The sequence below is a fragment of the Adiantum capillus-veneris genome, chromosome 30, assembly GCF_014529385.1.
Source record: "Adiantum capillus-veneris isolate H3 chromosome 30, ASM1452938v2, whole genome shotgun sequence".
Taxonomy (NCBI): domain Eukaryota; kingdom Viridiplantae; phylum Streptophyta; class Polypodiopsida; order Polypodiales; family Pteridaceae; genus Adiantum; species Adiantum capillus-veneris.
The window spans coordinates 63,571,308-63,598,950 of NC_140960.1; the positions used below are offsets into that span (position 1 = coordinate 63,571,308).

Sequence of the window (27,643 nt, forward strand, 5' to 3'; positions counted from 1 at the left end):
TAGGGATTTTTCTATATCCTGTTAGTCATGAGTAGTTAGCTTAATCCTCGTGGTTACCCCGTCATGCAGGAGGTACAAGTAGTTGTATCATCATCATGCTGCATAACTTTCTGAAAGGTTTGTGAGGATAACTTGGTAATCAGGGTCCATGCCAAAGTCCACAATGGCAAACATGTGTTACCCTATCATCCACGAGGTATAAGTAGTTGTATCATCATCATGTTGCATAACCTTGAGTTACTTTATGAAAGGTTTGTGAGGATAACTTGGTAATTGGGCTCCCTGCCAAAGTCCACACTTCCACCATTTAGCTAGGAACTTCGATGTTCTTAAAGAGCCCTATGGGTCTCTCAATATTTCATTAGTCAATTGAAGGACCATCCTAGTCTTCCACATTATTTCTTTCCCCCCTTCTTTGACATGGTTTTTGTGGCTACGCTAACTTCTACCGTAGGACTAAAATGGACATGAGCATTTGCTCCTTATATCGTACTGATAGGGTTGCATTCCCTTTGCTTGAATCATTGGATTTGTAGGACATTTGTGGATTGCAACTGGCTTTTGTCCTTTAGTTTTCTTTGATTTCAAGGGTTTTGAGTACTCTTGTCGTGGCCCATGTTGGTCACAAAATTTGATTGTTTTTTAGTTTAGAAGATTCTTCCTATATGTTAGGTCCCATCTTCTGCAACTCTATTTAAGAAATTGAGTACGTCATTGGGGCTAACATTAGGTCTTGTAGCTTACTTATGTCCTTTTCTTTAAGGACTAGCTCTTTTTGAGCATGGCATAAGCACTATCTCAAATTTAGCCTTATTCTATCCTAGGTATTTAAGAAGCATAGTAGAGTATTGCATCACTCTCACTATCATTGTTGTGCTCTAAGATGTCTTTCACTTGGGGGGAGGGAGTGGTTACTGGTGGAAGAATGAGAGGGAGTGATAAGGTGAAAATTTGTAAGGAAGAAAAACTCTCCAAGTATGAAAAAGCACATGCCAAGAAATGCTTGTAAAAATATTGTGTTCACTCTCCATATTTCATCTTTTCTCAACTCCCTCACTCAATTCTCTTAAGATTTAAACTTGCATTATGTTCCAATAAGGTTGCATTTTTGGCACTAGAGCAGGACACTTGAGTGCCCTTTTCTAGAGGTTCTAAATAAAATGCCGTGCGCATTTTCAAAAATGATCTCAAAAAAATCCTTTTGAGTACCTTCTATCCATTGATCATAGTATTTGTACACATAGCCTACTTAGACTTTTGAGCTTATGATGATATGTAAAACTAAGCCTTTACATAATATTGTCACACAATTTCATGTGATATTTAACTAATAGGTATCCTAAATTTTGAAGAAATATTAATGCCTATGCAAAAAAATGTACACTACTTCTTTATACTATATTTTTACAAAATTCACCTAATAAAGTTGTTTTTAGGTTGCATTAAATTATGTTAAGTTGCGTGGGTTTCATACATTGGATCATTTGTGAAGTCAAAACATGTTAGTTATGTAAAAGTTGCACAATGTTATACAGACTCTTGAGGTAAGCCCAACTTGTGACATACAATGATGCCTAACTATAAGGCTTGCATTGATTGGCTAGTCCAAAGTCTTTTGAGCTTTTAGTCTTAGGCATTGCCATTCACACCGTTTGATGTTTTGTGGCCCATCTTAGGTCCATTTAATTTTAGATTGGTTTGTATGGTTAATTACTCATTCTCCATTGGTTGTGATGTGTGTGATTAGTGTTAATCATGTACATTATGCACACACCATGAACGCTACACACACACACACACACACACACACACACACACACCATAAACACTTACTCAACAAGTGGTATCAGAGCCTCATAAGGGCTAGTATCTCCTAGTTCATTTGGACCTTGGTTTTGTGTGTATGGTAGATCATCTAAGCTTCCCTCTCATGCTTGTTGCGATGATTGCTAATTAACTTCCTCTTGCATCTATATTTGCATGAAATAATGGATTGATTTCACCCATTCTATGTCACTCTGAATCAAGTGCTCATCTTGACATTGCCAACCATTTATTGTGTGTGGGAAAAGCTCTTTTCAAGAAATTTCCAACAAGCTCTTCTATGCCCCATTTGGAGTTCATTTGAGCTTGCCACTCTCGGCCAAAGCTGCTACAGTCGGCATATATTCTAAAGCCAACGGTTCCCCGACAAGGAAACAAAGAAGGTGGGCTGATGGCGTGTGGACTAATCTTGGAATGGTGAGGTCGTGCGGTCGATCTACTTCTTTCATTGGTGGTTAATAGTACACGGACTTGGCGCTCCATATACAAGACTCCATAAATTGGTAGGATCCGGAAGCGGGCGATCACACACCCTCACTGGCTCCTATAGGAGCTTTTGGCATTTGAGTGTAGACCACCGACTGCCTAAGCGCATTCGCCATCCAGTCATCCACCACCCCACTGCTGTCATCCGACTGGGCGACATCCAAGACCTTTGTCCTGGTGGCTCTGATCGGTTGGCACATGAGACATTCCCACGGCTGCAGTCCTGCAAGAAAACCCCTACTAAGGACAACATCACGCCTCTTCCCTCGGCCCAGCAGAGGGATCTTTCCCACGCAAAAAAAAAGGCAGAAGCTTGACCCTGACAAGCAGGCATTCCCATAAACCTATAAAACAAGCCTCACAAACTTTCATTCAAGCTCACAATTTGTATATCCCTGTCAATTTTTCTTTTGTGTGTGCTTCTTGAGGAATTTGTGAACCCAAAAGTATTCGTGCAGAGGAGCTCCAGAAAGTGGAGAGTGACTTCACAAAAATCCTTTGTAAACCTTTTGGAGTGTCATTCTAAGTGCACTATGGATACAATGCATATGCCATTTTTAAAAGAGTTAGGCACTGCCATTGAAAATATGGTAAGACCTCTCTTGTTGACATTCACCACAAGCACAATCATTGATATGTATGTCATGCGTGCACCAAAGGCATCAACACAAACAACTCGCTTGAATAGCTCCACTTCAAGGGGAGGAGATGACTACAAAAATGAAGACATTTGACTACAATGACAAATTTGACAACACAAAGAAAGCAAGGTGGGGGGACCAACCCTCCCGCTACACAAATAAACTAGCACCATTTGCACTAAAGATCTTCTCTAAACACAACATTTGACTTTTGTATTTGTCCACCAAACAACGTTGCTTTGTCCTACCACCTTGTTGATATTTCTCAAGGGGAGGAGAGTATTATCATCCTCAACCTGGTTGACAATTCTCAAGGGAGGATACTTGACCTACCTACACCCTATTGGTACTAGTTCTCTAGGGGAGGTACACTACTTTGTGAGTCTATCTAGATGAGAGACTTAGACCCCACTAGAAGGACATTTGACTTTGGTGTTCTCAGACACAAAAGGGAAGGCTTGTTATGAATTGTGCCTTGATCATACCTCCTCATAGGAGACGTCTCTTGTACACCGTGACTAGATACATTAAACCTTTATCTAGCTACTTTGCCTAGCTTTAGTATATGCTTGCATACAATACCTTGTGACCCTTGGATCCTCCAAATACACCCCCATATGAGCATCCATGAGCTACCCAGCTAATTTCTGCTTTTAGAGGTTGCCCAACACATCAACAATGATGTCACCAAGATGCCCTTTGATTTGCTCTATAAAAGAGCCCCTCTTGTACTCACAATTTGGTTGAATCTATCAATCGTAGGACTCTATTTGCATCTATCTATTGTGTATGGTTAATATGGTTAATTGCTCATTCTCCATTGCTTGTGGTGTGCACACACCATGAACAATACACACACACACACACACACACACACACACACACACACACACACCCCCACCCACCATAAACACTTACTCCAGAGGACAAGCTATCAGGCAAAGCTGCTTATGTATTCTCATGGATTTATACTTGCATAATGTGCCAAGGAGAGGACAACTGGGCTACGATGCTTGTAGATAAGGTACTCAATCGATGTCCTCCACCCACTTTGCATTCGGACTTGGCGTGTTGAGTCATGGCTAACTTTTCCACAAATAGCTTGCCCATGGGTGGAGATATTCTCTGTCACAACCAATCATTGATAGACAGAGTCCAATGTTGGCAGCAAAGAGAGCAACATGTTCATACGAAAGAGATACACCTTTGAGTGGAAAAGGGACGCAAGAGATGCTCTTGACCCTATGGAGTCTAAATGGTCCTAAATTTCGTTCCAAACTCAAGTGAGCCATTCCACATCGATAATGACATAGAATGATTGACGACGAAGCTAAGAGGCATTGCAAGGTTCCCAACCGTCAGATCGAGCCAGTGAACCACTATGAGGGTGGGCACTGGGACCTGGGTAGCAACCCGAACTGACTACAGAGATCACTCCAAACCGTGCCACGTGAACTCAACCGTAGATCCTCTATTATGAAGGACCCCTCGGACGAGATAGAGAGGTATTTCGCTGTCCGGCTGGCCTTGAATTTCTGCTGCTCGCGCTCCTTTCGAATGACACCTCGTTTACACTCTGTAGAAAACTGCTCGGTGCTGTTCAAGTGGCGAAATGCAGTTCCTGCGCCGAGTCACAGGCATGCTTCTTCTCTTTGAGCTCCATAGCTGTGAGAGAGAGAGAGAGAGAGAGAGAGAGAGAGAGAGATTTTGTTTTCTGTGGTGGTAGGGTTGTCTCCTCACTCCATATCTCTTTCTCTTTTTGTCAAGGTTATGTCGCTCAAAAACAAGATTACCTTTCATGAGCTTATAACCAACTGCGGCATGATCCATAAGCTCGAGCATGGTGTTTACTTGTTTGGAATGGCAATACTCGTGTAATGGGGAAGGCAACTCAATAGTGTATCTCTTACAATGATTCTCCAAGGTTAGATTCTTAGAGAAAGAGAGGTAGGTATACATTCCAGGATCTCTCATTATAGTCTTCCAAAGTTTTAGTGGAAGCCTTCTTCAAATTATCCCACTCTGCAACAACTATTGAAAAACACTACCAAGTGGAATAGTAGGAAAAGCTCTCGAATGTTAAGTTGAAGCTCTCAAACTGTTGGGTGCTTGATGAGACAACACTTCAGGCGTAATAAAGGCATCATGAAAAATAAGAATTGTTGAAAATTTTGTGACCATAGAAAACTGTTTCGAGGATGCTTTAAAAGAAATTTCTACAACTCATCGACAAGTAACTATAAGTATTCTATAGATTCCATTGTGTCCATTTGTTAGCCTAAAAGAAGGACTGGTTTTGTCACGATTGTGACTATGTTAACAACAATACATCTACTCCTAGTTGCAGGTACGGGAAGTGCCATGCCAAGGAGGACCCCTACGCTTGGATGGTCACACCCCTTTGCCCAAGAGACGTGTCTCTTTGCCAAAAGCCACACTCCTTCGACGATTAGTCACACCCCGTCGCTCTACAGGTGCGACTCTTCGCCCAATGGTTGTAGCTCTTCGCCGAAAGGATGTGTCTTTACGTTTAAAGTCATGTCTCTTCACCAAGAGACGTGTCGTTTCATTTATGTCTCTTCGTCTCCTATATAAGGAGCCCTTGTATCACATATTCAATCAATCAACACAAAATATTATGAGTCTTGTTTTTGAGTTCAATTCAAGTTTCTTTAGTCTTAATCATGAGTTTAAGTACTTAATTAAGGATTAGTACCTAGAATCCTTACAGTGGTATCATAGCAAATTTTTTTCCTGAGACCTGAAGGTTGTGAGCCTCTCACCCTCGCCGCTACCCTCTCTCGCCCTTCCCAGAGTTGCATGGAAGTAGAAGAAAGGTGGTGATATACACACATCTCGGCATGAGGTAACCCAAATTTACTTATGTTCTAGTATTATACATACTATATAAGACAAGAGACAGCAGCATGGCTGTGTGTAAGCGAACCTGTCATGCTCGTGATGCTGCATGGGTCAATGCGAAAGATTGTGCCTTTTAAAGCTCCAAGGTGTACTTGTTCATGTGAGTACCCTTTCGTGTGAGCACCCTTTGGCAGAAATTCTGAAAAGTTGGTTGAATTGCACCCTTTCGCCGGAGTTAATTTGCTTCGCACCCTCTCTCAAGTGATACATCTCCCAAGCGGCAGCAAATTCTCCAAGCGGCAGCACAGTTCCCAAACGGCAACACATTTCCCAAACGACACCCACGTTGGCCGGACTTTATTTTCTAACCGGGCTTTCTGAATTTACGCTGGGGTGCCGTTTCACTTAACGATGGCTGAAAGTTACGCTACTGAATTTTTTTGCGTTGGCTGAGTATGATATTTCACGTTGCTGAATACTTTGTTGTATTGTTTTTACTCCGGCTGAACATTAGAAGCCTTATAAGTTATTATAAGTGACCAGCCTGTCCAAAATTTGGGGTGACCGGCCGAAAGAGGTGACTTATAAAAAAAAAAAGAGGTGACATAACGTAGGCATGGCTGGAATTTTACGATCGCTGGAGATTTACTTTGAAGTACAATAACTTAAGTTGTTAAGTTGTCCGCCCAAATTGGGTGGCCGACCAAAAGGGGGTAACTTGGCATTATTTACCCAAAGGCCACGTTTAGAAAAAAAAAAAAAAAAGACCACCAGCACAATCTCTAAACTTGTACCTGCGCCTATTCCCGAACCAATTCTTGTTCCGGACTTTCCCGTGGAAATTCCATCGCCGGTCTACTCTCCTGAAATCTTGAACCTTGCCAAATTCCCAGACTCCAGAGCGCGAACTTATTCCAGATAGATTTTCCGCTCACGAAGCACCCGTCCCAGGACTTATTCCCGAACCCGAACCCGAACCCGAACCTGCACTTACTCGAGTTTCCTTTGAGACGTAACCATGCCGAATTGTTAGGACGGAGGTGGTCAATCTGACGATGTCCTTACTCTTATCAAGGAGCAGATGGCCACACTTTCCATAAGCCTCGCATCACTTCACACTCGCTTGGATGAGATGTAGACGCAAAACACTTTTTGAAGTCGTCCTGCTGTTTTTGGGACTACTAATGCAGCATCTTCAACACCTTCTTCCGAAGCTTCAGTGGACGAACCAAACGAACCAGATCCAGAGGTAGACAATCGCGAACTTCAATTACTTAACAAAATTTTTAATGCTGCACAGAAGAAGAAGCTTGATGTTAAACTGCCGGAACCATACACTGGTCGTCGCGACAAGCGCGTGCTGGACCAGTGGCTATTCAAAATGGAGGTCTACTTGTCGAACACAGGCTTGGTCGAGAGTACAAAAGTTGCACTTGCTAGTTCTTTGCTCAAGGATACAACATTTCTTTGGTGGCAAGACGGGTTGCTGATGGTAAACACACACCTTCTTGGTATAAATTTCGGCGTGCTATTCGCAAGTCGTTCGAACCTGCCAATGTGGATTTTCATGCCCGGTCCTCTCTTCGTCGCCTGAGCCAGACAGGTTCCTTGGCCGTGTATGTACATCACAGAGTTCCAAAAGCTAACTCTGGAGATAGAGACTCTTAGTTCCTCTGATAAACTTCACAGCTTTATCGGACTCGAACTCAACCTGAAGGACGTTGTGCACATGCCACAAATACAACCCTACCACCTTGGATGCTGCAATTGCCAATGTGGAGCGTCTTGGGGATAATCGTGCCCTACGCGGAATTTTCTGCCTAGTGACAGATTTTCAAACATCGCTCGCTTTTCACAGCGCGATCGCAGAGACAGCTATAGCCAAAGTCAACAAAATCCGTCTCAGTTCAGACAGCAAGCAACGCAACCTTATTCAGCTTCAAGATTCTATTCTCAAGATCAACAATCTCAAAGCAGATCCTCTTCAAATATTCCTCCACTTGATCGTGGTAAAGGACGTGATTTTTCTCAAGATCGGCATTCCAATACTCGGCAAGGCTCTTCGTCAAATGGATCTTCAACTTCAAAGAAGGAAGGATTATGTACAATTTGCGATGGTGACCATAGATAGTATCAATGTCCAAAGAAACCAAATCCGTTTAATTCAAAAAGAAATTCCAATGCGGAAACATCATTGAATGTTGAACAACCAGATTCCGCTAAGGATAAAGGAAACTCTGTGGTCAATACGATTCGAGTCTCAGAGGATACGACTATTCTTATGAAGCATGCTCAGTGCAATTCTTCAGTTTTGGAGCCAGCTCAAAGCAAGTTTTGAGCCTACTTGGAGCTATCAAAAGTCGTTCGATCAATGTTTTGGTGGACAACGGATACTCGAATAATTTGTCAGTACTCAGATAGTTCACCAGCTTGGCTTACCAACTCAGAAGACATCTCACTTATATGATGTGGAATTAGCAGATGGATCAATTTTGACTTGTGATCAGACAGTTCGACAGTTGTAGTTTGAGATTCAAACTTATGCAGATCAACTGGATTTTGAAGTCATGCCTTTATCTTATTACGACACGATTCTTGGTCAGCATTGGTTGTTCCAATATGATCCAACAATTAGCTTTCAAGGACATACTATCAATTTGTTCAAAGATGGACGTGAATTGACTGTACACGGGCTTTCTCATGCGGAAAGATTGATTCAAGCCTCACGTGTACTAGTCATACGACATGATACTGTGAATTATGAAGAGAATATGATTTCCAATGCAGATGCAGATATTATTATTGATGAATTATGAATTCTTTAACTTCTTCTCAAACAATTGATGAAGACAAAGATGATTTCAAGTAAGCAGTTTTTCCAAGTGATACTTCGTTACTAGGCAAAGATAAGGAGATAGTTCTAGATTCTGAGTCTGAAGACGACTATGCTTTCTTTGATTCTTTGTTGGATGATGATATGTCAATTGCAAGTCATGAAGTGACAGTTTCTGAAGATGATTCTGAAGAATTTTGGAATTCATTATTGGGAGATAATTACAGCCTCAAGCCAAAATCCTCTCGAGTGATTACTAAAGTTGAAGTTACCCCATCTGAAGAGTACCTTGAGAAGATTTCCTCTTTCCCAAATATTTCGTAGTTACTGAAAGATTTTGAACCAAAAATCTTACATCGCATGAAGAATTTTGAAGATCAATCTCTTGTTGCAGTCAACCTGATGAAGCCAGATTCCTCTAAAAAGTCTTTGAATAATGCAATGACATGGGATTTAGCAATCAAAGCAAAAAGGTTTCGCAAGAAGCAAAGGTTCAAGACAAAGGTTTCTGATAGCTCAAAGATAGAAGATTTTCGAAGATTCAATGCTTTCCAGAGTTCTATCAACATCAGAAGTCATTTCTTTGACACGGGCTCTCATTTTAAATGGGAGGGAATGTCACGATTGTGACTATGTTAACAACAATACATCTACTCCTAGTTGCAGATACGGGAAGTGCCATGCCAAGGAGGACCCCTGCGCTTGGATGGTCACACCCCTTCGCCCAAGAGACGTGCCTCTTTGCCAAAAGCCACACTCCTTCGACGACTGGTCACACCCCTTCGCTCTATGGGTGCGACTCTTCGCCCAATGGTTGCAGCTCTTCGCCAAAAGGATGTGTTTTACGTCTAAAGTCATGTCTCTTCACCAAGAGATGTGTCTTTTTATTTATGTCTCTTCGTCTCCTATATAAGGAGCCCTTGTATCACACATCCAATCAATCAACACAGAGTATTCCGAGTCTTGTTTCTGAGTTCAGTTCAAGTTTCTTAAGTCTTAATGATGAGTTTAAGTACTGAATTAAGGATTAGTACCTAGAATCCTTACAGGTTTGCTTGTCGGAAAACATGAACACCGCAAGTGTCTGCTAGGTGTAGGCACTGGGGTGTGTTCCCATATAGTTGCATTAGTACCAAGCCTAGGTCAGAACTGCATACGAATCACCTCTTATTAGTAGTTCATCAACTCATGAATAAGTGACATTTTAGCCAACAACTACCAAATCATGGGAATTTTTACGAGATTGCCCGACCTAGCTTTAATCACATATATAAGTGACCCTATGAGGGCTTCAATCTGAAAACGCTGGCTGATTTTGCTGCTAAAGTTGGCGATGGGCTGATGGCTGTGAGACACTAAAGATGCCTGAGCTGCAGATACTTGTACTGAGGGTAGTGGATGCTTGTACTACGGGTACTGAGTTATGCTTTAGAAGTGACCAGAGAGAGAAGAGAATGATATTGTAAGGGAAGGGGGGAGAGAGAGAGAGAGAGAGAGAGAGAGAGAGAGAGAGAGAGAGAGAGAGAGAGGGAGAAAACTAATACCAAGATGGGTCCCAACCCCCCCCTCCAAGGGCCCCCCTCTCTATCTCTAGAGAGGTATATTTGCTTTAGATTGCACAAATGCTAATAAAATTGTCCTCGATGTTGAGATGCTGATGGGATCTTGTGGTGGATGCTTGGATTTGCGAGGCTAAGTGTTGCTAAATGGACTATTTTCTTATTTTCTTGAGTAATTTCTTTTTATTGAAATTAGGATATTTAAAGATGTGCACTTGAACCGTAAGGTTAGGAACTGTAGATCTACTGGAATTATTAAAAGCCATCGGGAACGGAAAACTCTGATACGTCATATGATGGGTGACATTAAGCATCGCGAAGGGGTTTTACCGTTAGTTGGGTGGGAGAGACCGGGAAATGAATATTCCTGATGCGTCACGTGATGGGGTGACGGGAGCATTGGAAAGGGAATATCTCGTGGGTCTGACAGGAAACCCGAACTGGAAAGAGGAATACGCGTAAAGACGCAAGCACAAGAATAAAGATGGGTTCTGAGAAGCTTTTCTTATAAAGCGGAATATTTTAACGAGTTTTCTGGGAAGAGCAGACGCTTTCCCGCGAGGAATCTATGTTTGCATTGCATTCGTGCATGTGGTTGCATCCAGGGACGCCTGGGAAATGTTGTGAAAGGCATTGTTTTTAACTTATAAGGTTTTATTGAGTTTTTGGGCAGGTTTAGACCAATTTTAAAATATGCCGGCCGCCCACTTAATAAGTGGGCAGCCACTTAGAAAATAAAGCAACAAAACCAGCTAGCGAATTCTCTCTCTCTATTTCGGGTAAAGCAGTGCAAAAAAAAAAAAGAAACGGCTGCGATCTCTATGCAAGCAGCTATTCGTGCCGTTACCAAGGAGCTATAAAAGCACCTCATGCCCTCACTCAAAGAGGGTTACCAACGTCCGCAAGAGAAGACTCTAAGCAAGAGATCGCGAGACTACGAAGCACGAAAGTCGCTTTTCCCGCGCAAGAGCGACATGTATCTATTGTGGATTCGCCATACGAATTGTTGTCGCGTGTTTGTGTGTCTGTTTGCAGGTACTTCATCGTCTAGGAGAAGCGAGAAGGCTTCGGCCTACGCTTGGGAATTCCGGGAACGGAATTCGGAAATTGTCTGCGGAGTCTCGACTCCGAATACAGACGGAAAAAGGATTGAGAGCTCGTCTCTCGGATTTCCCTTACAGGAAGGAACGACCATTGAGTCAGAGATTTAGAACGGAGGGGTTTTCTCCGGTTCTTGTGCTTGTAAAAAGATTCTCCCTAATAAAGGATTCTCTTTAAGGGGGGGACCAGCCCATCTTCTGGTCCCAAATACTGTGTCGAACTTCTCACTCAACTTTGTTTAGTTGAAAGATTATTTATTTTCATCTTGTTGATTATTCGTGTGCGCTCCCGTTTGTGACACTAAGGGCTGAAAACTAGAGCTAATCTGGTACTTAGACTTAAAACTGAAAACGTTGGGGCTGATACTTAGGCTGAAAACTGAAAATGCTGGCAATAATCTAATGCTTGGGCTGAAATCTGCACTTTTATAGCGATAAAGCTAGTCTTTGCACATCCCTCATGAAGTAAAAGGAACCTTGAGGCCGCACTGAGCACTCAATCATGAGCATTCACTATGAATCACTTACGCTGCCCATTACATTGGTTACAGAGCTCTTCGGCAGTGTTGGATATTATCACTCAAGAAAAGAACCTAAAGAACCTTTCCATGATTTTCTATCAAAGAATCTTCGTGTCCCTGCCTTAGACGTATTAGCCACTGCCACCCTTAGTCCATTGCGCATCGGGCGCGCTCCGTTCTTCATCATTTTGTCTTAAGGGGCATAAGCCATAAAGAACCACATAAAAGTTTTTGCTTGTTTGAAATTGCACGTAACCCAAGACCACTTGGCGTGTCGATCTCTCTAATCCGTGCTTTTGAAGAGTAACAATTAACTAAGAAAAGAAGGGCTTGTCTAGCCTTCCCTTAATCCTCTTTTCCACTCATCGAGAGTGGACCTTGCACATTGCGTCAGTCCAACAGACGCGAGGTGGGATAAAGCAACCTTGGTGTGAGCGTAAGGCCGCTAAGGGGTGCATCCACAGGGAGAAGTTGAGCTTGGGTAAGAGAAAAGCCTTCTTCAACCCAAATTGCAAGCAGTACCAAGTACCATGAACCTCAAGTACCCTAGAATGAGTACCCCATGTCACGTGACACATCCAACCCTATGTGTCCGTGGACAAGCTACACCACAGCAGGGTTCAGTCAGTCCAGTCAGTTTAGATTAGCAGTGATCTGGCACTTTTGTGAGTCTATTCGTAGACCTTGCATGCCCACTCACCGAGTATAGATGCATATTCTCCGGTTGCACACAGCATGATCATCGGAATTCCCATCAGAATCCATTAGCATCAGTTAGGGGATTTTTCCAGTGCATTTAGCCTATTTTCCCTATTTTTGGTTATTTTCACTTATTATTTTTAAGTGATTTTGCAACAAAAGTAGGTAGGGCAATTTTGCTAAGTTAATATATAAGCAAACCCAAGTTAGCACTTTCTGGCAGAAGAGGCAGCATGAGCTTCCCGCTCAACAGGCAACTGTTAGGGAATAAAGGCCTAAGTGCCTTGTACTTACTAACTTATAAGTTAAAAGTCTTATAAGTGAGGGGGCCATTCATATACTCAAAGGTCACTTACTTATATACTCAAAGGTCAAGCCCAAAAATGAGCTAGCGTGACTTTTCTCAAATCTCTCTACGAGCTCTCTCTCTCTCACGTTTTTCCTCTGCGTGTGCTTCTTCTGCGCCACTCTCCCCTTCTCCTTCACTCTCATTGCATAGGATAGCAAGTGGGCTCTCTCTCCTGCTCCCCCACACATGGTATCAGAGCTTTAGGGTTTCCAAGAGAGCCATTTTCGCAACACAGATCAGAATTCTGTTCTTGCTTGCTGCGGGAAGGATATTCAACCGTTTTCGATCAACTCTGTCGCGAAGGGATCCTCTCACCGTGTAGAATCGACCTCCGGTGACAGTTTCCCCAAAATTAGGGTTTCAAAAACTGGCGAACAGCAGCCTATTTCTGCTTAAATTGACCAATTTCGGGGTCAATTTGATGCAATTTCATTAGGGCAAGTCTCACAGGTCAATCTTACAGGTGTTTCCACCAACGAGGTTCTGAAAATTCAGCAAAACAGGTGTTTACAGGTCTGATTTTTGCCCTACAACAGGGAATTTCAGCAAGCAAATGATGTATACATCTTGTGGAAACCTTTGGTAAGGGTTTGGCAGTGAATGTACGCCGTTTTGGGGTGATTTCGCGTGAAATTTGCTCGCTGTTTTTCTGTAACAGCAAGCTGTTTTTTGCCCGATTGCGCACATTTGGGCGTGTTTAGGTCGGCAAAACAGGGTTTCAGTGTTTGCAATCACTCAGAATGGCTTCTAGCAGTGAAAGTGGCAATTTGTTGCACATTCGCAAGCTTGAAGGGGCCCATAACTTTGCTATATGGAAGAAGCAATGTTATAATGTGATGTTGCAGAAGAAACAGGCGAAACCTATTAAGTTACAGGGTGTGAAACCGGTTGATATGGAGGTTGAAGAATGGGAAGAAGTGGACGAGTTGGCTCGCTCCACGATCATGCTTTCGGTGTCTGACAATTTACTCTTCAATGTAGAGAATGAGCAGACAACATGGGGCATGTGGAAGCGTTTAAACGAGTTGTATGCACAGCAGAGTGCTGCCAGTAAAGTGTATTGGCTTAAAAAGCTTATGGATCTCCGCATGAAGGAGGGCACGCACATGTCAGTGCACCTCAATGAATTCAATTCTATTTTCAGCCAACTGACAGAGCTGAAATTCACGATTGATGAGGAGTTCAAAGCTACTTTTCTGCTATGCACATTGCCCGAGAGTTGGGATGTATTCCGGACAGCTCTTAGTAACTCAAGTGCGTCACTTAAGTATGCAGATGTTGAAAGTTCTCTCTTGATGGAAGAGATGAACAGGAAGAACACCACAGGTGGGTCTTCTAATGCTTTGCACTTGAGAGGCAGGTCTCAACAGAGGGAGAAATCTGACAGTAAGGACAGGGCACGCAGCAAATCTCGTAGGAAAGATGTTGTGTGTCATCATTGTGGAAAGAAAGGGCATTATAAACGGGAATGCTATGAGTGGAAGAAAGAGAAGAACAAGGGTGCTGAAACTGATGCAAAGGACAAGGGAAATGCCAAGAAGAGCACTGTGTTGATTGAGGAAATCAATGTTGCTAGTAGTTGTGACAGTGACAGCAGCACTGATGTACTCAATGCCTCTTCTGTGGATGCACATACCCTTGCTATGGGTTCTGATGTGGACATGCATACTTGGATTCTTGATTCAGGTGCCTCCTTTCATGTAACACCTCATAGGGATTGGTTTACACAGTACTCAGGTGAGGTGCAGGGCACTGTTTATTTGGGAGACAACTATGCATGTGACATTGCAGGTATTGGCAGTGTCCAGTTTTCCTTTGCTGATGGTATGACTTTTGTTTTGCACAAAGTGCGCCATGTGCCACAACTCAAGAAGAGTTTGATTAGTACAGGGCAGCTAGATGATGCAGGCTATTACACCACTTTTGGTGATAGCAAGTGGAAAATTTGTAAAGGGGCCCGGATTGTAGCCAAGGGTTGTAAATCGGACACTTTGTATCCTTTGCATGTATCTAGTGTGCGTGACCATGTTGTCGTCGTAACCGAGCAGCCAAGTGTTTCTTTGTGGCATGGCCGGTTGGGACACATGAGTAAAAGAGGAATGGAAACTCTGTCTCGTTGTGGTTATTTGCCGTGTTTGAGGTATGCTGATTTTTCTCATTGTGAGCACTGTATTTATGGTAAGCACAGTCAAACACCGCACAAAAGGTCTCTTTCTTTGAAGTCTGACAGGTTAGACTTAGTGCATTCCGATGTATGTGAAATGCCACAGTTGTCCTTAGGGGGAAAGAAATATTTTCTCTCGTTTATCGATGATGCTACACGTAAGGTGTGGGTGTATCCAATACGTGCTAAAAGCGATGTTTTGGATACTTTCAAGAAGGTTCTTGCGTTTGTTGAGAATCAAAATGACAAGAAGCTTAGGTCTTTGCGCTCAGACAATGGGGGGGAGTATGTATCAAAAGCATTTATTGACTTTTGTGCTACTAAAGGTATTAAAAGAGAGCTCACGGCTCCTTTTAATCCCTCTCAGAATGGAGTTGCAGAGAGGTTGAACCGGACTATCCAAGAGAAAGTTCGGAGTATGCTGTCACATGTTGCATTACCTCATGGTTTTTGGGCAGAAGCTGTGCAAACAGCTATTCACTTTATTAATCGCTCACCTAGCAAGGCTTTGGGTGGAAAGGTGTCTGAGGAGGTGTGGTCTGGCAAGCCACCCTCATATGCACATTTAAGAGTGTTTGGTTGTGAGGCCTATGTTCACATCCGGAGTGAACTGCGCACCAAACTAGAACCAAAGTCTCATAAATGCATTTTCCTAGGATATGGTGAGGATGGTGAAATGGGGTATAGATTATGGGATACCGCATTATGGAAAATCATACGCAGCAATGATGTCATCTTCAATGAGAATTGCATGCACAAACAGCCCACAAAGGTCGAGGAAGTGCGCCGGGTTGTTTTTCGTGAAGATGTTACATATGGACAGCCAAGAAGGCCCAATGTTCAGCAGCCTTTACATGCTGAAAATGGTGCTGAAAATCAGCCATTAGCTGCTGAAAATCAGCCCCAACAAGTTGCCATTGATGCACCACAGGTAGGGGAACAGGTTGATGCTCCTAGACCGCCCGTTGTTGCGATGCAACCGGCTGAACAGCCTGCTGTTTTTGATGGTTTACAGGCTGAAAATCCACCTGTTATGGATCATTGGGTGCGTAGGTCTACTCGGGTGACAAGGTCCCCCGATAGATATGAACCGTCTTTGGACTATGTCATGCTTACTGATTGTGGTGAGCCGTCTTGCTATAAAGAGGCTATGCAACGGGAAGACAGTAAGAAATGGTTCAAAGCAATGGTTTCGGAAATGCAGTCTTTGGAGAAAAACCATACATGGGACTTGGTTGATTTGCCTAAAGGGCATAAGGCTCTGCCATGTAAATGGGTTTACAAGACCAAGGTCACATCTGATGCTTCTTCTAAGTACAAGGCACGTTTGGTTGCTAAAGGGTACAAGCAAAAGTATGGTGTTGATTTTGATGAGATTTTTTCTCCTGTTGTAAAGCTTGCCACATTACGTCTTGTTTTAGGCCTGGTTACTTCTGAAGATATGGAGTTAAAGCAAATGGATGTCAAAACAGCGTTTTTGCATGGCGATTTGCTTGAGATAATCTATATGATGCAGCCAGAAGGTTTTGTGTCAAAGAGGCAAGAGAAGAAAGTATGTAAACTCTTGAAGAGCTTGTATGGTTTGAAACAGTCTCCCCGTGCATGGTATCACAAGTTTGATACATTCATGAGGTCTCAAGGGTACAAAAGAAGTAATTCTGATCACTGTTTGTATATCAAAACGGCAAGTGATGGATCTCTTCTATTGCTGATTTTGTATGTTGATGACATGCTTATTGCGGGAAAAAATGTCACGGAGCTGGATGCATTACAGCAAAGCTTACAGAATCGCTTTGACATGAAGGATCTTGGTGATGCTAATCATATTTTGGGCATGCGTATCTCTCGAGATAGACCCAACAGGCGTCTGTATCTATCTCAACGAGATTATGTAAATAAGGTGCTACATCGTTTTCATATGGATGGGGGAAAGGCACTTGGTACTCCGCTGCCTCCATATGTAAAACTGAATGCACATGACTGCCCAAACACAGATGATATGCGGGCTGAAATGGCCAAGATTCCTTATGCATCAGCCGTTGGCAGTTTGATGTATGCTATGGTTGCTACACGTCCGGACATTGCATTTGCGGTGGGAGTGGTAAGCAGGTACATGAGCAATCCTGGCAAAAAGCATTGGGAAGCAGTGAAGTGTATCTTGAGATACTTGAGAGGCACTAAAGACTTGTGCATTTGTTTTGGGAAGAGTGAGACATCTGTGCATGGCTTTACAAATGTAGATTTTGCTGGACATCCAGATTGCAGGAAGTCTACCTCTGGATATGTGTTTACATTCACAGGAGGTGCAGTTTCTTGGATTTCTAGACTGCAAAAATGTGTTGCTTTGTCTACCACTGAGGCTGAGTATGTGGCTGCCACTGAGGCATGCAAAGAAGCTTTGTGGCTCATGCGTTTGGTAGAAGAGCTTGGCATTAAGTCACCGGTTCCTGTGCTACACTGTGATAGTCAGAGTGCTATTATGCTTGCAAGGAATCCTGTTTTTCATGCCAAGACAAAGCACATAGAGGTGAAGTATTATTTTATCAGAAGTGTGCTTGATGACAAGAGCATTACACTTGTCAAGGTGCACACAGATGACAATCCTGCAGATCTTTTGACCAAGAGTCTTCCAGCAGAGCGGTTTGCATATTGCCGACAGATGATGGGTGTTGGATGAGTAAGTGCATGATCAGCTGATGTATCATAGTTAGTTGATTCTTTGATCTCCCAAGGTACATTGCCTTTAGGTGGGAGGTTGTTAGGGAATAAAGGCCTAAGTGCCTTGTACTTACTAACTTATAAGTTAAAAGTCTTATAAGTGAGGGGACCATTCATATACTCAAAGGTCACTTACTCATATACTCAAAGGTCAAGCCCAAAAATGAGCTAGCGTGACTTTTCCCAAATCTCTCTACGAGCTCTCTCTGTCTCACGTTTTTCCTCTGCGTGTGCTTCTTCTGCGCCACTCTCCCCTTCTCCTTCACTCTCATTGCATAGGATAGCAAGTGGGCTCTCTCTCCTGCTCCCCCACAGCAACTTCTCCGCAGTACCCCCCCTCAGCACTTAGCCTCGCCATCCTCTCCCATCCCCTTGGCGTTTCCACAGCATCAGCCATCGCCATTGAAGTTCCCCCTTCTGGCGTTAGTTCCCCAGCAGATCAGCCCCATCCTTAGCGTTTTTGACCATCAGCAGTAGCCCCTAGCATTTGCGTTTTTGGGATCGCTAGACAATCAGCCCCTCAGCGTTTTTTGTGGCGTTTTTCTCAGCATGGACAACTCAGCCTTGCAGCGTTTTTAACCTGCCACAACAGCCCATAAAAACGCAGCCATAAGGTGCATCAACTTAGCGTTTTTATTCAGCACAGAACCTTCGACAAAAGCAGAGAATTTCAGCCATAAATACAACAGTAAAACAGTCCATTTCAGCCCCGAAACAGTCCACGAAAATCAGCAGTTAGAAGACCACAGATTTCAGCCATCAAGTCGTCGTCGTCATCACCGTCGTCGTCATCGGCATAGTCCCATTGCATCAGTCCATTGCATACGCATTGTACACCTTTGTGCAATCAAAGTAGACCACTCTCGCTGACGAGAGTGGGGCCTTCGGAGGAGGGTTTTACAACCTCTCGGGTGTCGTATCTCTTCTCTCTCCTTCTCTCAGTCTCATTCACTTGCACGCACGATATCCACTCACTTTGTTCGTGATCACAACACTCTACAAGACGGAAGGCTCTCTCCTTCCCTAAGAACTAAAAGGAACCTTGAGCAAATAAAGATCACTAATCTTGAGAAATACAACATTCATTCCGCTGCACCTTACACCCCAAGTACTCAAGAATCCCAAGGACCCAAGTACCCAAACGCCCCAAGAACCCAAGAACCCAAGAACCCAAGTGCCTTAAGTTGGTCATCACCCGAAGCGGAATGGATACTTTGCATGAAGGTGATGAGAGTGGAATTGGAGAAGAAGAAGTTCCTACACTAGGAGGACCTTTTCTGGATCCTCTTCTGAAGGTGATGAGAGTGGAACTAGAGGAGAAGAAGTCCCTACGCCAAGAGGAGCTTTTTCGGATCCTCCTCCATCCCCGTCTACACCACAAATTGCACCAAATTCTATGGAGACTTTTGTAAAGTCCATGATGGAAATGATACTATAGCAGGAGGCTCAACGAGTTGTAGCTGAAAGGGAAAAGGAAGCTCAACGAGTTGAAGCCAAAAGGCAAAAGGGGGTTCAATGGGCCACCATGGAAAGGGAACACATGGCTCTAGAGAGGGAATGCGAAGCTCGATGTGTTGCTCTTGAAGAAAGGAGGGTAGCTATGGAGCTAGAGCGTGAGCGGACACGCGAAGCTCAACGCATAGTGGCTGAAGAAAAGAGGGCAGCTATGGAACTAGAACGTGAGGCGTTGCGAGACAAACGCATGCAAGACTTGGTCATGCACGCGCTCTCCTTAGATCCACTCAAGGAGGCCGGCGAGTCATCACGTAGACTAGGTAGTGACGAGGACTCCAACATCCCAATCTCTGAAAAGTTGACTTTCAGTAAGTATGATGGTAGGATGGATACTTTGGTGATTTATTCTTGGATGCATAAATTTAACGCTTATTTTGCTACTAACAAGAAAAACAGTAACAATAATTTTTTGATTGCTGCCATGTATCTGTGAGGTGATGCCATTAATTGGTATCAAGCGTGGCAAGATGCATAGTTGTCAAGAGTATCTTGAGTATGCCAAGGATGGCAAACTACTAACTTACAGTTGGGTCCACTTCCAAGACAAGCTCAAGGCTTGTTTTATGCCAATACCTTGATTGGTTGAAAGACGATTGGCGAGGCCTTAAGCAAAGTGGGACTTCCGTTATGTCCTTTTCTAAGCATATTTTGGAGATTGGTGTTCAATTGCGTAAGTTAGATAAGGATCACCAGGAGGCTTTTCGCTTTGGTTTGGACCAGTATATCAAATACGATGATGTAGAAGTTTTAGAGCCTAAGGACTACAATGACATCGTCAGAATCTCTCTTAAGCAAGAAATGAAGCACAACAAAGGTAAGCCGAAGAAGAATAAGTCGAGTACGCCGCTAAACTCTCAACACCAAGAGAATGATAAGAACAATGGTAAGAATAACGGTAATTCCTCTTCTTCTTCTTCTCAATCTTCCACTACACCTAGCGCACAAAATTCTTGACCTAATAGTGATACTAAAGGAAAGGCTAAAGCTCAAGAGATCTCTAAGTTGACACACAAAAAATCTGCTCAAGGAGTAGTAGGAGGTTGGTTAAGTCTTGAAGAAAGAACCTAGTATGAAATAGAAGGAAGATGTTTTAAGTATCATACTAAAGGTCACATGAATAGAGAAAGAACCCACCAAAGAACCCACAAAACCCACATCTTCTGTTAGTGTCATAAATGAGCCAAGTAGTGCATCCCAAGTTTCTTATGATCATCTAGATGAGTCTCTCATTAAGTGTTATGATCATGTGAATGGTGAGCGCATAGTGATCTTGTTTGATTTTGGCAGTATGCATGATTTTGTTAGTGTCATGTGCGCACTTCACTTGCGCTATGTGGACATGCTTCTGCTACAATCTAGCATGAGTCATTAGTTTAGGACTGAGCCTGGCACCTTTGTGAGCCTCTAGCAGGACGTGCATGTCCAGGCCAGTCATAGTTGCATACCCTATCTTGCACAGTATAGTCATTTCAGCATGAGGGCTTTCTACCGCGTAAACCACCTCTTATAGGTCATCTATTTATAAGTGACTTCTGGAATTCTTTTTAGAAATTGTGGGTTTGTTGGGAAGCTTGCCCGACCCAACATATAATTCCTATAAATGTAGACCTAGCTCTTGCAGAATCAGGCAGAGGAGCAAAGGCCACCGAGCCACAGTACGAGCCTCTTAAGTACCCTAGCGTTTTCAGTCTTCAGCACCAGCGTTTTTGCATCAACATTCAGCCCATCCTGTTGCGGCAGATCCTCGCCGCAATCAGCCCGCCATCATCAGCAGGCCAGCGTTTTCACAATTTAGCCATTATCAGCAGCAGATCAGCATTTTCAGATTCAGCCATAGCCTTGTCGCCATCATCATCGCAGTCGTCTCTGTGGCAAGTCACCAGTTTTCGCCTACAGCCAACGATCAGTTTTCAGCCATCAAGCACCCTAGCGTTTTGCAGATTTCAGCCTAGCCTCGTCATTGGTTGCAGACCCCTTACCATCGCCACCGCTAGCAGATTCCGGCATTCAGCCATAGCGTTGTTGCCGTCGTCACCATCGTCGACACAATACCCCAACACCTAGTACCCCTTGTGCCTTGGCTTGGCATAAGGATCCACAGAACCTCGTCGATCGTCGTTGTCATCGTCAACGACATAGATCCACAGAACCTTGTCGACGACGTCGTCATTGTCGACATAGACCCATTAGTACCTCATCGTCGACATATACCCATCAGAATCTCATCGTCTACATCATCGTCGTCGACATAGACCCATCGGTACCTCGTCGTCGACATCATTGTTGTCGACATAGACCCATCGGTACGTCGTCGTCGGCATAGATCCATTAGAACCTCGCTGTCGACATCATCGTCGTCGACATGCACCCGGCAGTACCCATCGTTGTCACCATCGTCGTCGACATAGAACCTCTCAGTACCTCAGTACTCAGTAGTACCCAGTATCAGTAGCATCAGTACTAGCACCCAGCATCAATAGCATCAGTATCCATTAGCATTAGCATCTCAGTATTTAGTCATTGAATCAACATTCTGCAAGAAAAAAAAAGTACTTGCTCTAGCAACAGAGCAAGGGGGCCCTTGAGGGTTTGGGACCTGACATACCGTGTCTTCTCTCTCTCTCTCTCTCTATCTCTTGTGTCTCTTTTCATTCAATTCAGTTTAGTTCAGTTCTTTCAAGTGAAGTAAAGTGTCCCTTGTGTTTGTGGAGTACTAGATCTGAGCTAAACCCCTAAAACACTTCCGTTGCACCTGACAATTCGTGTCTCTCTTGTGAAGAGCGCATGCTTTGTCGCTATTCCAGCGGATCCCATCGCGGTTTCCTCTTCCATTGCGCATGGATGTCCTAATGTGATGGTTTGTGTTCGACAAGCATGTTTTTGTCGCAAGTTTTTCGTTTCTCCTCTCTCTGGATGTGATGTGATATTTGGCTTTAAGTGGTTTTGTTAGATTGATCCACAAGTTAGGCATCGTCCGTAGTCATTCACGGTCATAAAACCTTGTGTGTCATTAATCTGTCACTCTCATGTTTTGAAAGGAGACAAAACACACAGTCCAGTAGCATCAATAGCATCTCTCAATACACAGTCCCATAGTTCAAAAAAGAATCAGTCATTGCATGATAAGGAATTTCTCTCTGTCATTCATTTTCCTAATCATGACAAGCATTTTTTGATGATAGAGATTTAATTGTTCGTAAGGATGATCAAGCTCTCAAGCGGCTCCAATGTGCACCAAGTAAAGTATACCTTGGAGTGACCGTCCATCTAGATGGTTCCAGTATTGTGAGCAATTTGGTGGTTTGCTTGATTATGTTCCTAGTAAAGCTAACCCAATTGCAGATACACTGAGTCACGCAAGACAGATTTAGCTCTCGAGTTGAGGTCCACAGTACCCATTCATGAAGTATCCCTTGATAGCATGAAAAGTTAGTATGAGTGTCATTCGCAACGGTCTCTTGTATTTTCGTCACTGTCCTTGTGTGTTACTGTTAGAGGCTTGGACTCTGCTTGGAAGCTCCAAGGGAGAAATCAATAGCAACACACGAACAGAAACTGCCAATCTTTGAACTTGGCGAGAGAGAGAGAGAGAGAGAGAGAGAGAGAGAGAGAGAGAGAGAGAGAGAGAGAGTCAACACGGCACGACGAATATCTGAGCCAAGACACACTGCCCCCAAAGATTGGCGCCTCTTTTGGTATTTCTTTATTATTATGCTCGCAAAGTACAACTCCCGAGGGTCCAACTCTCCGCGACTCTGTGTCCAGATGCTCTTTAGAGAGTGACCCTAGGGGCACTTATAAACAATACAAGGGATGCCCAAAAGTAGAGCCCCAAAAGCACTTGATCAAATGTAGTAACCCCCAAAAGCATCTGCCAACAAAAGCTCACATAAAACTGCCAAAATTTGCCACTAGCGCAAAACACGGAAATCCGTACAGCTTGCCAGGTCAGCATGTCAGTGCATTTTATGCAACTGCAACTAAATGTCAAGCTTTTGATATTTAGGGTTTTAGGCTCCTCGGTTGGTGCTCCATAAGTTGATAGAGGTTAGGATAAAAATCCCTAACTCCCTCCCTCTGTTTTAGGCCCCTCGGCCACACTCTCTGGGTTCAGTTTTTTGGGATTTCAGCTCCTCTTGTCCACTCATCCATTTCTCTTCAAGTTGGAAACGCCACGTCATCACTTTGCGACAATTATTTTCTCATAGGAAAGCCATATTGCACGACACACTTGATTCACTCATGGATGAGTACAAAAGCATGAAGCTCTCTTTAGCAAAAATGTTTTACCGTTGTAGGTCATGTCAATAAATTCTGCATGTTCATTCCTTGGCAAGACACAATTACAACACAGTATTAACATGGTTGTCCATCAAGCATTGGTATTCCCTTTGTGGTTTGTGAGAGTCGATAGTTTTAAGTAGAAAAGTCAAGTTTAGATCACATTTTGATCGCATTGAAAAGTTTGGCACTTCGTCACATTTTTCATCAGCATTCCATCCATAGTCTTTTAGGAAGCGTAGTCCTTTTCCAATCATTTGAAAAGTAAAAGATGTGTGTATGAAATTGTGGTTGAAGTTGTTTCAGGGAGATTTCTCAAAAAAGATTCTTGAAGAGGACAAACGCGAGATCAAAGACAAAGTTGAAGTCATGGGACCGGAGCAATATTTTTAGCATCGCTTTCGGCATGGCTCAAAGAAGAAAGCACTATAATTCTTTTTGAAGTTCAAGTATAGCAGACCCCAGGGCCCACGCAACAAAGTGGGTGGACAAAGATTTCTTTGCAGATTTCCCGGAGTTGTTGGCAGACTACACAAAAGCCATGTAGCTCGATACGAGTACCTTGCCTGGAAAATTGAGGGATATCACGCACACATCTAACCCTATGTGCATGTGGACAAGCTAATCCAAGCTAATTCCTATTTCTAGGGTTAAGGAGAGCCTATGAAGTGTTATGGCACCCTTGTGAGCATGTACATAGGACGTGCATGTCTTAGATTAGTTGCATACCCTTTGATTGCACATGAGCACTGCCAGTGTCTGCTAGGTGTAGGCTCCCCAATAAGTTGCATTAGTACCAAGCCTACGTAATAAATGCATACGAAGCACCTCTTATTAGTAGTTCATCAACTTATTGATAGGTGAAATTTTAGCCAGCAATTACCAAATTGTGGGATTTTTTGTGAGATTGCCCGATCCAGCTTTAATTTTAGGGTCACTTCTAAAGCAGAAGTGAGTACCTGCAGTACAAGCATACAGTACCCGCAATACAAGTATTCGGAGCATAGGCATCTTCAGTGTTTTTTCGCCCATCAACCCATCGCCAACTTTAGCAGTAGAATCAGCCAGCGTTTTCAGATTCAAGCCCTAGCTTCATCGTTAGAAAAGTGCATATTTCGGCCCAAGCATCAGATCATCACCAATGCTTTTAGTTTTCAGCCTAAGTACCATAGCAGTCCCAAGCTTTTTAGTTTTCAGCCTAAGTACGAGATCAGCCCCAGTTTTCAGCCCTTAGCCTCACATATTCAAGCATTCACCGCAAGATCCCATCAACATCTATCATAAAGTGATGATGTGGCATGCCCAACTAGAAAGGCTAAGTGTACAGAAGAGGAACTGAACCTTGAAGATGGGCCAAGGGGCCTAAGGGGGGTTAGGGAGCTAAAATCCTAACCCCTACCCACTTAAAGAACTTCTGAGCATCGGCCGAAACCCAAAAATATCAGAAGCTTGGCATTTGGGACTGATTTTCGTAAAAGGTGTTGACATGTTGATGTGGTAGTTGTACGGAATTCCGTGATTTGCGTGTAGTGTTGACGTGGTATGGTGTAAAATCTGTAAACTATGCTGGCAGATTTTGACAGTTTTTACGTGGTGCTTTTGGATCAAATGCTTTTGGAACTCCTACTTTTAGAACTGAAGCTTTTTGGGGCTCTGCTTTTGGGCATCTTTGGTAAGTTTAAAAGAGCGTAGAGGGCCACTCTTCAGAGAGCATTTGGACGCAAAGTCTCGGATGTCAGGTGCAGCCAAAGGGTTTTAAGGATTTAGCTCAGATCTAGTACTTACACACAAACACAAGTTTACTTTACTTGAGAGAACTAAATTGATGTCAAGCGCACATGGCTCTATGTGCCACGTGGACATACTTCATTGATGTACCCTCTTGTATAAATGGATTGTACAAGCGTCTTGACAATTTTTTGTTGTTGAGAAAAGTAGAATGGATTAAATTAACAAGGGAAAGAGAAACATTACAAAGCTCTCAAGGTAGGGCTGAGAGTTGGCCCAATTTTGACGAATGTTATTACTCTACGGTGGGCATTTGGCACGACGTGCATGTAGTTTTAGTTTAGAGGAATCCAAGGAGCCATTCCCTGCGTTAATCGGATTCCCGAGTGGGAAGATGTTGGAGAAAAACTTTACCAAAGCCCTACCTAAGCGTCCCAAAGTTTTCCCCTACCCAAGCCTTTAGAAGCTCTTAAGCCCAATTCTCACATATAAAGGGAGGAGGGGAGCCTAACGATTGGATCATCCATAGCTAATTCCTGATAGTAGCACACTAGCCCTAGCGTTTGTGCATCAGATCAGCCAATGCTTTGCACCAGCATTCAGCCCTACCGTTTTTGCTCCATAAACGCTAGATCAGCCCAGCTCGTGCAAACTGCAACAGATCAGCCCTGCGCTCTGTTTTCAGCCCATCTCCTCGCCGAAGACGCCACAAATTTGTTGTCACAACCTTCCTGTTTCAGCCCGGAGTTATTGGCAGCCCATCGAGCCTCTCCTCATCTTTCCCTCAGCGCATCAAGCGCTCCCATGGCTGCCCATCAATTGCTCCATCAGCAGCTGCGCTTTCAGCCCCTCATTCCTCTCACATCGGGAGCGTAATTCAGCCCCGGATCAACCCTTGGTGGCCATCTGAAATCCCACATCGAGAATGATCCAAAAGTGCATCAATTCAGCCTCGGAGGTGCCTCGCATAGAGGAGTTACCGCGGCGACATTCACCATTCGAGTCAGTAGACTCTTGAGGTATTGCATGTGTGTACATTCCATTTATGCAATCAAAAGCAAATACCACATTGGCAACAGTGCGAGGGGCTCTTAAGAGGGTTGGTTGGGACCCCATCGGGTGCCACTTTCCTCTCTCTCTCTCTCTCTCTCTCTCTCTCTCTCTCTCTCTCTCTCTACTGCTCTATTTCACTCTCTCTTCAGGGAATGTAAAAGGAACCATCATTCAAGCTAAAAGCAATCACTAATGCAAGGTGGAAGTGTAAAACCTAGATCTTCACCATTTTAATTCCGTTGCACGTGACATAGGTATCAGAGCTTTGAAGATTATGTACTTATCCGCTTATCTTTGATTTATTTTTTCTCGAGTGTTTATGCAACCAAAGATTGTCGAAGCAAGAAGTGGGCATAGGCATGGGTATGTGTGTTGACAGGTGCAAGCCAGGGTGTTAAACCAAGTATGAGGGTCAAGTGCAGCTAAGTAGATCTAGAAATATATGCCTATGGTGGTTTTCTAGACCAGGTAGGCTCTATATGGGGCTAAACAGGTTGACTGCTCAGGGTGTCCCAAGTACTGGAATTATGTAGCACGATGTGGTCCTCTTAAGTGTTCTCCAGGCTGGTCCAGACGGCTCCTCAATTGGAGCCCTGGAGTGCAAGATACTGTAGCTTGAAGGTGGTGTGCTCTGCAGATCCTCACCGGATTGGACGGGTGCAGGTAGATGGTCAAAGCTTGGGTGTGTTGATAGGTCTGAAGTGCTCACGTTATGGAGTGTGTCGGTCAAATCGCCAATCAGAGTCGAGATGGCTAAGTTATGAGCCGATGGAGTGTTGTCACGGGCAGGTTCTAAGAATATTTGACCGCCTCGAAAAGCGTGGCATCAGGAGTCCTTTCGAACTCGTCAAGGTTCTCGGGGGTAGTATGCAGCATGTGAAGTTGGCCGGAAGTGACGGCCCGTCAAGCAGAGTTGTGAGCATCAAGATATTTAAGTCGGAAGTTGCAGTTGGAAACAGGGAGTTACTTGGAGATGACTGAGGTACCGAGAGGCGGCAAGGTTCAAGGAGCTTGGAGTTAAGGATGTGCACTCCCATTGTGGCTTTATTGAATGCCAAAGGGGCAAAAAATGAGAGTAGTTCAAAGTTGAGGTTAAAAGGGATTTTTTTGGAGCTTTATGGGGTGGATTTTTTAAATCCCAAGGGGGGGGGGGAAGTCCAAAGGCTGCCACGTGGCCGGTGCCTTATCCCATATGTGCTGCTAAGGGGTCAAGGAGTAGGGTATAAGGGCCAAAGCGGGACCACCCCATAGCATATCAAGGAGGGAGAGAAGGCATCACTATCATGCTCCCCTCATCCCCCTCGCGGGCG

General features: G+C 43.7%; 1 protein-coding gene across 5 annotated transcripts in view; it reads left to right on the forward strand.

Annotated features, from left to right (window-relative positions):
* Nucleotides 1-4,250: 4,250 nt before the first annotated feature.
* LOC147418081 (uncharacterized) overlaps nt 4,251-27,643 on the forward strand; it is a 75,014-nt gene continuing 51,621 nt past the window's right edge. For 2 of the 5 annotated variants that reach the window (XM_086507160.1, XM_086507163.1), the window contains exon 1: nt 4,450-4,588. In XM_086507160.1, the coding sequence (XP_086363286.1) occupies nt 4,564-4,588 (25 nt within the window). In that variant the 5' untranslated portion in view covers nt 4,450-4,563. Of the gene's footprint in view, nt 4,589-4,718; nt 4,876-27,643 lie in introns of all 5 variants that reach the window. The other 3 variants (XM_086507164.1, XM_086507161.1, XM_086507162.1) reach the window with 3 other exon arrangements.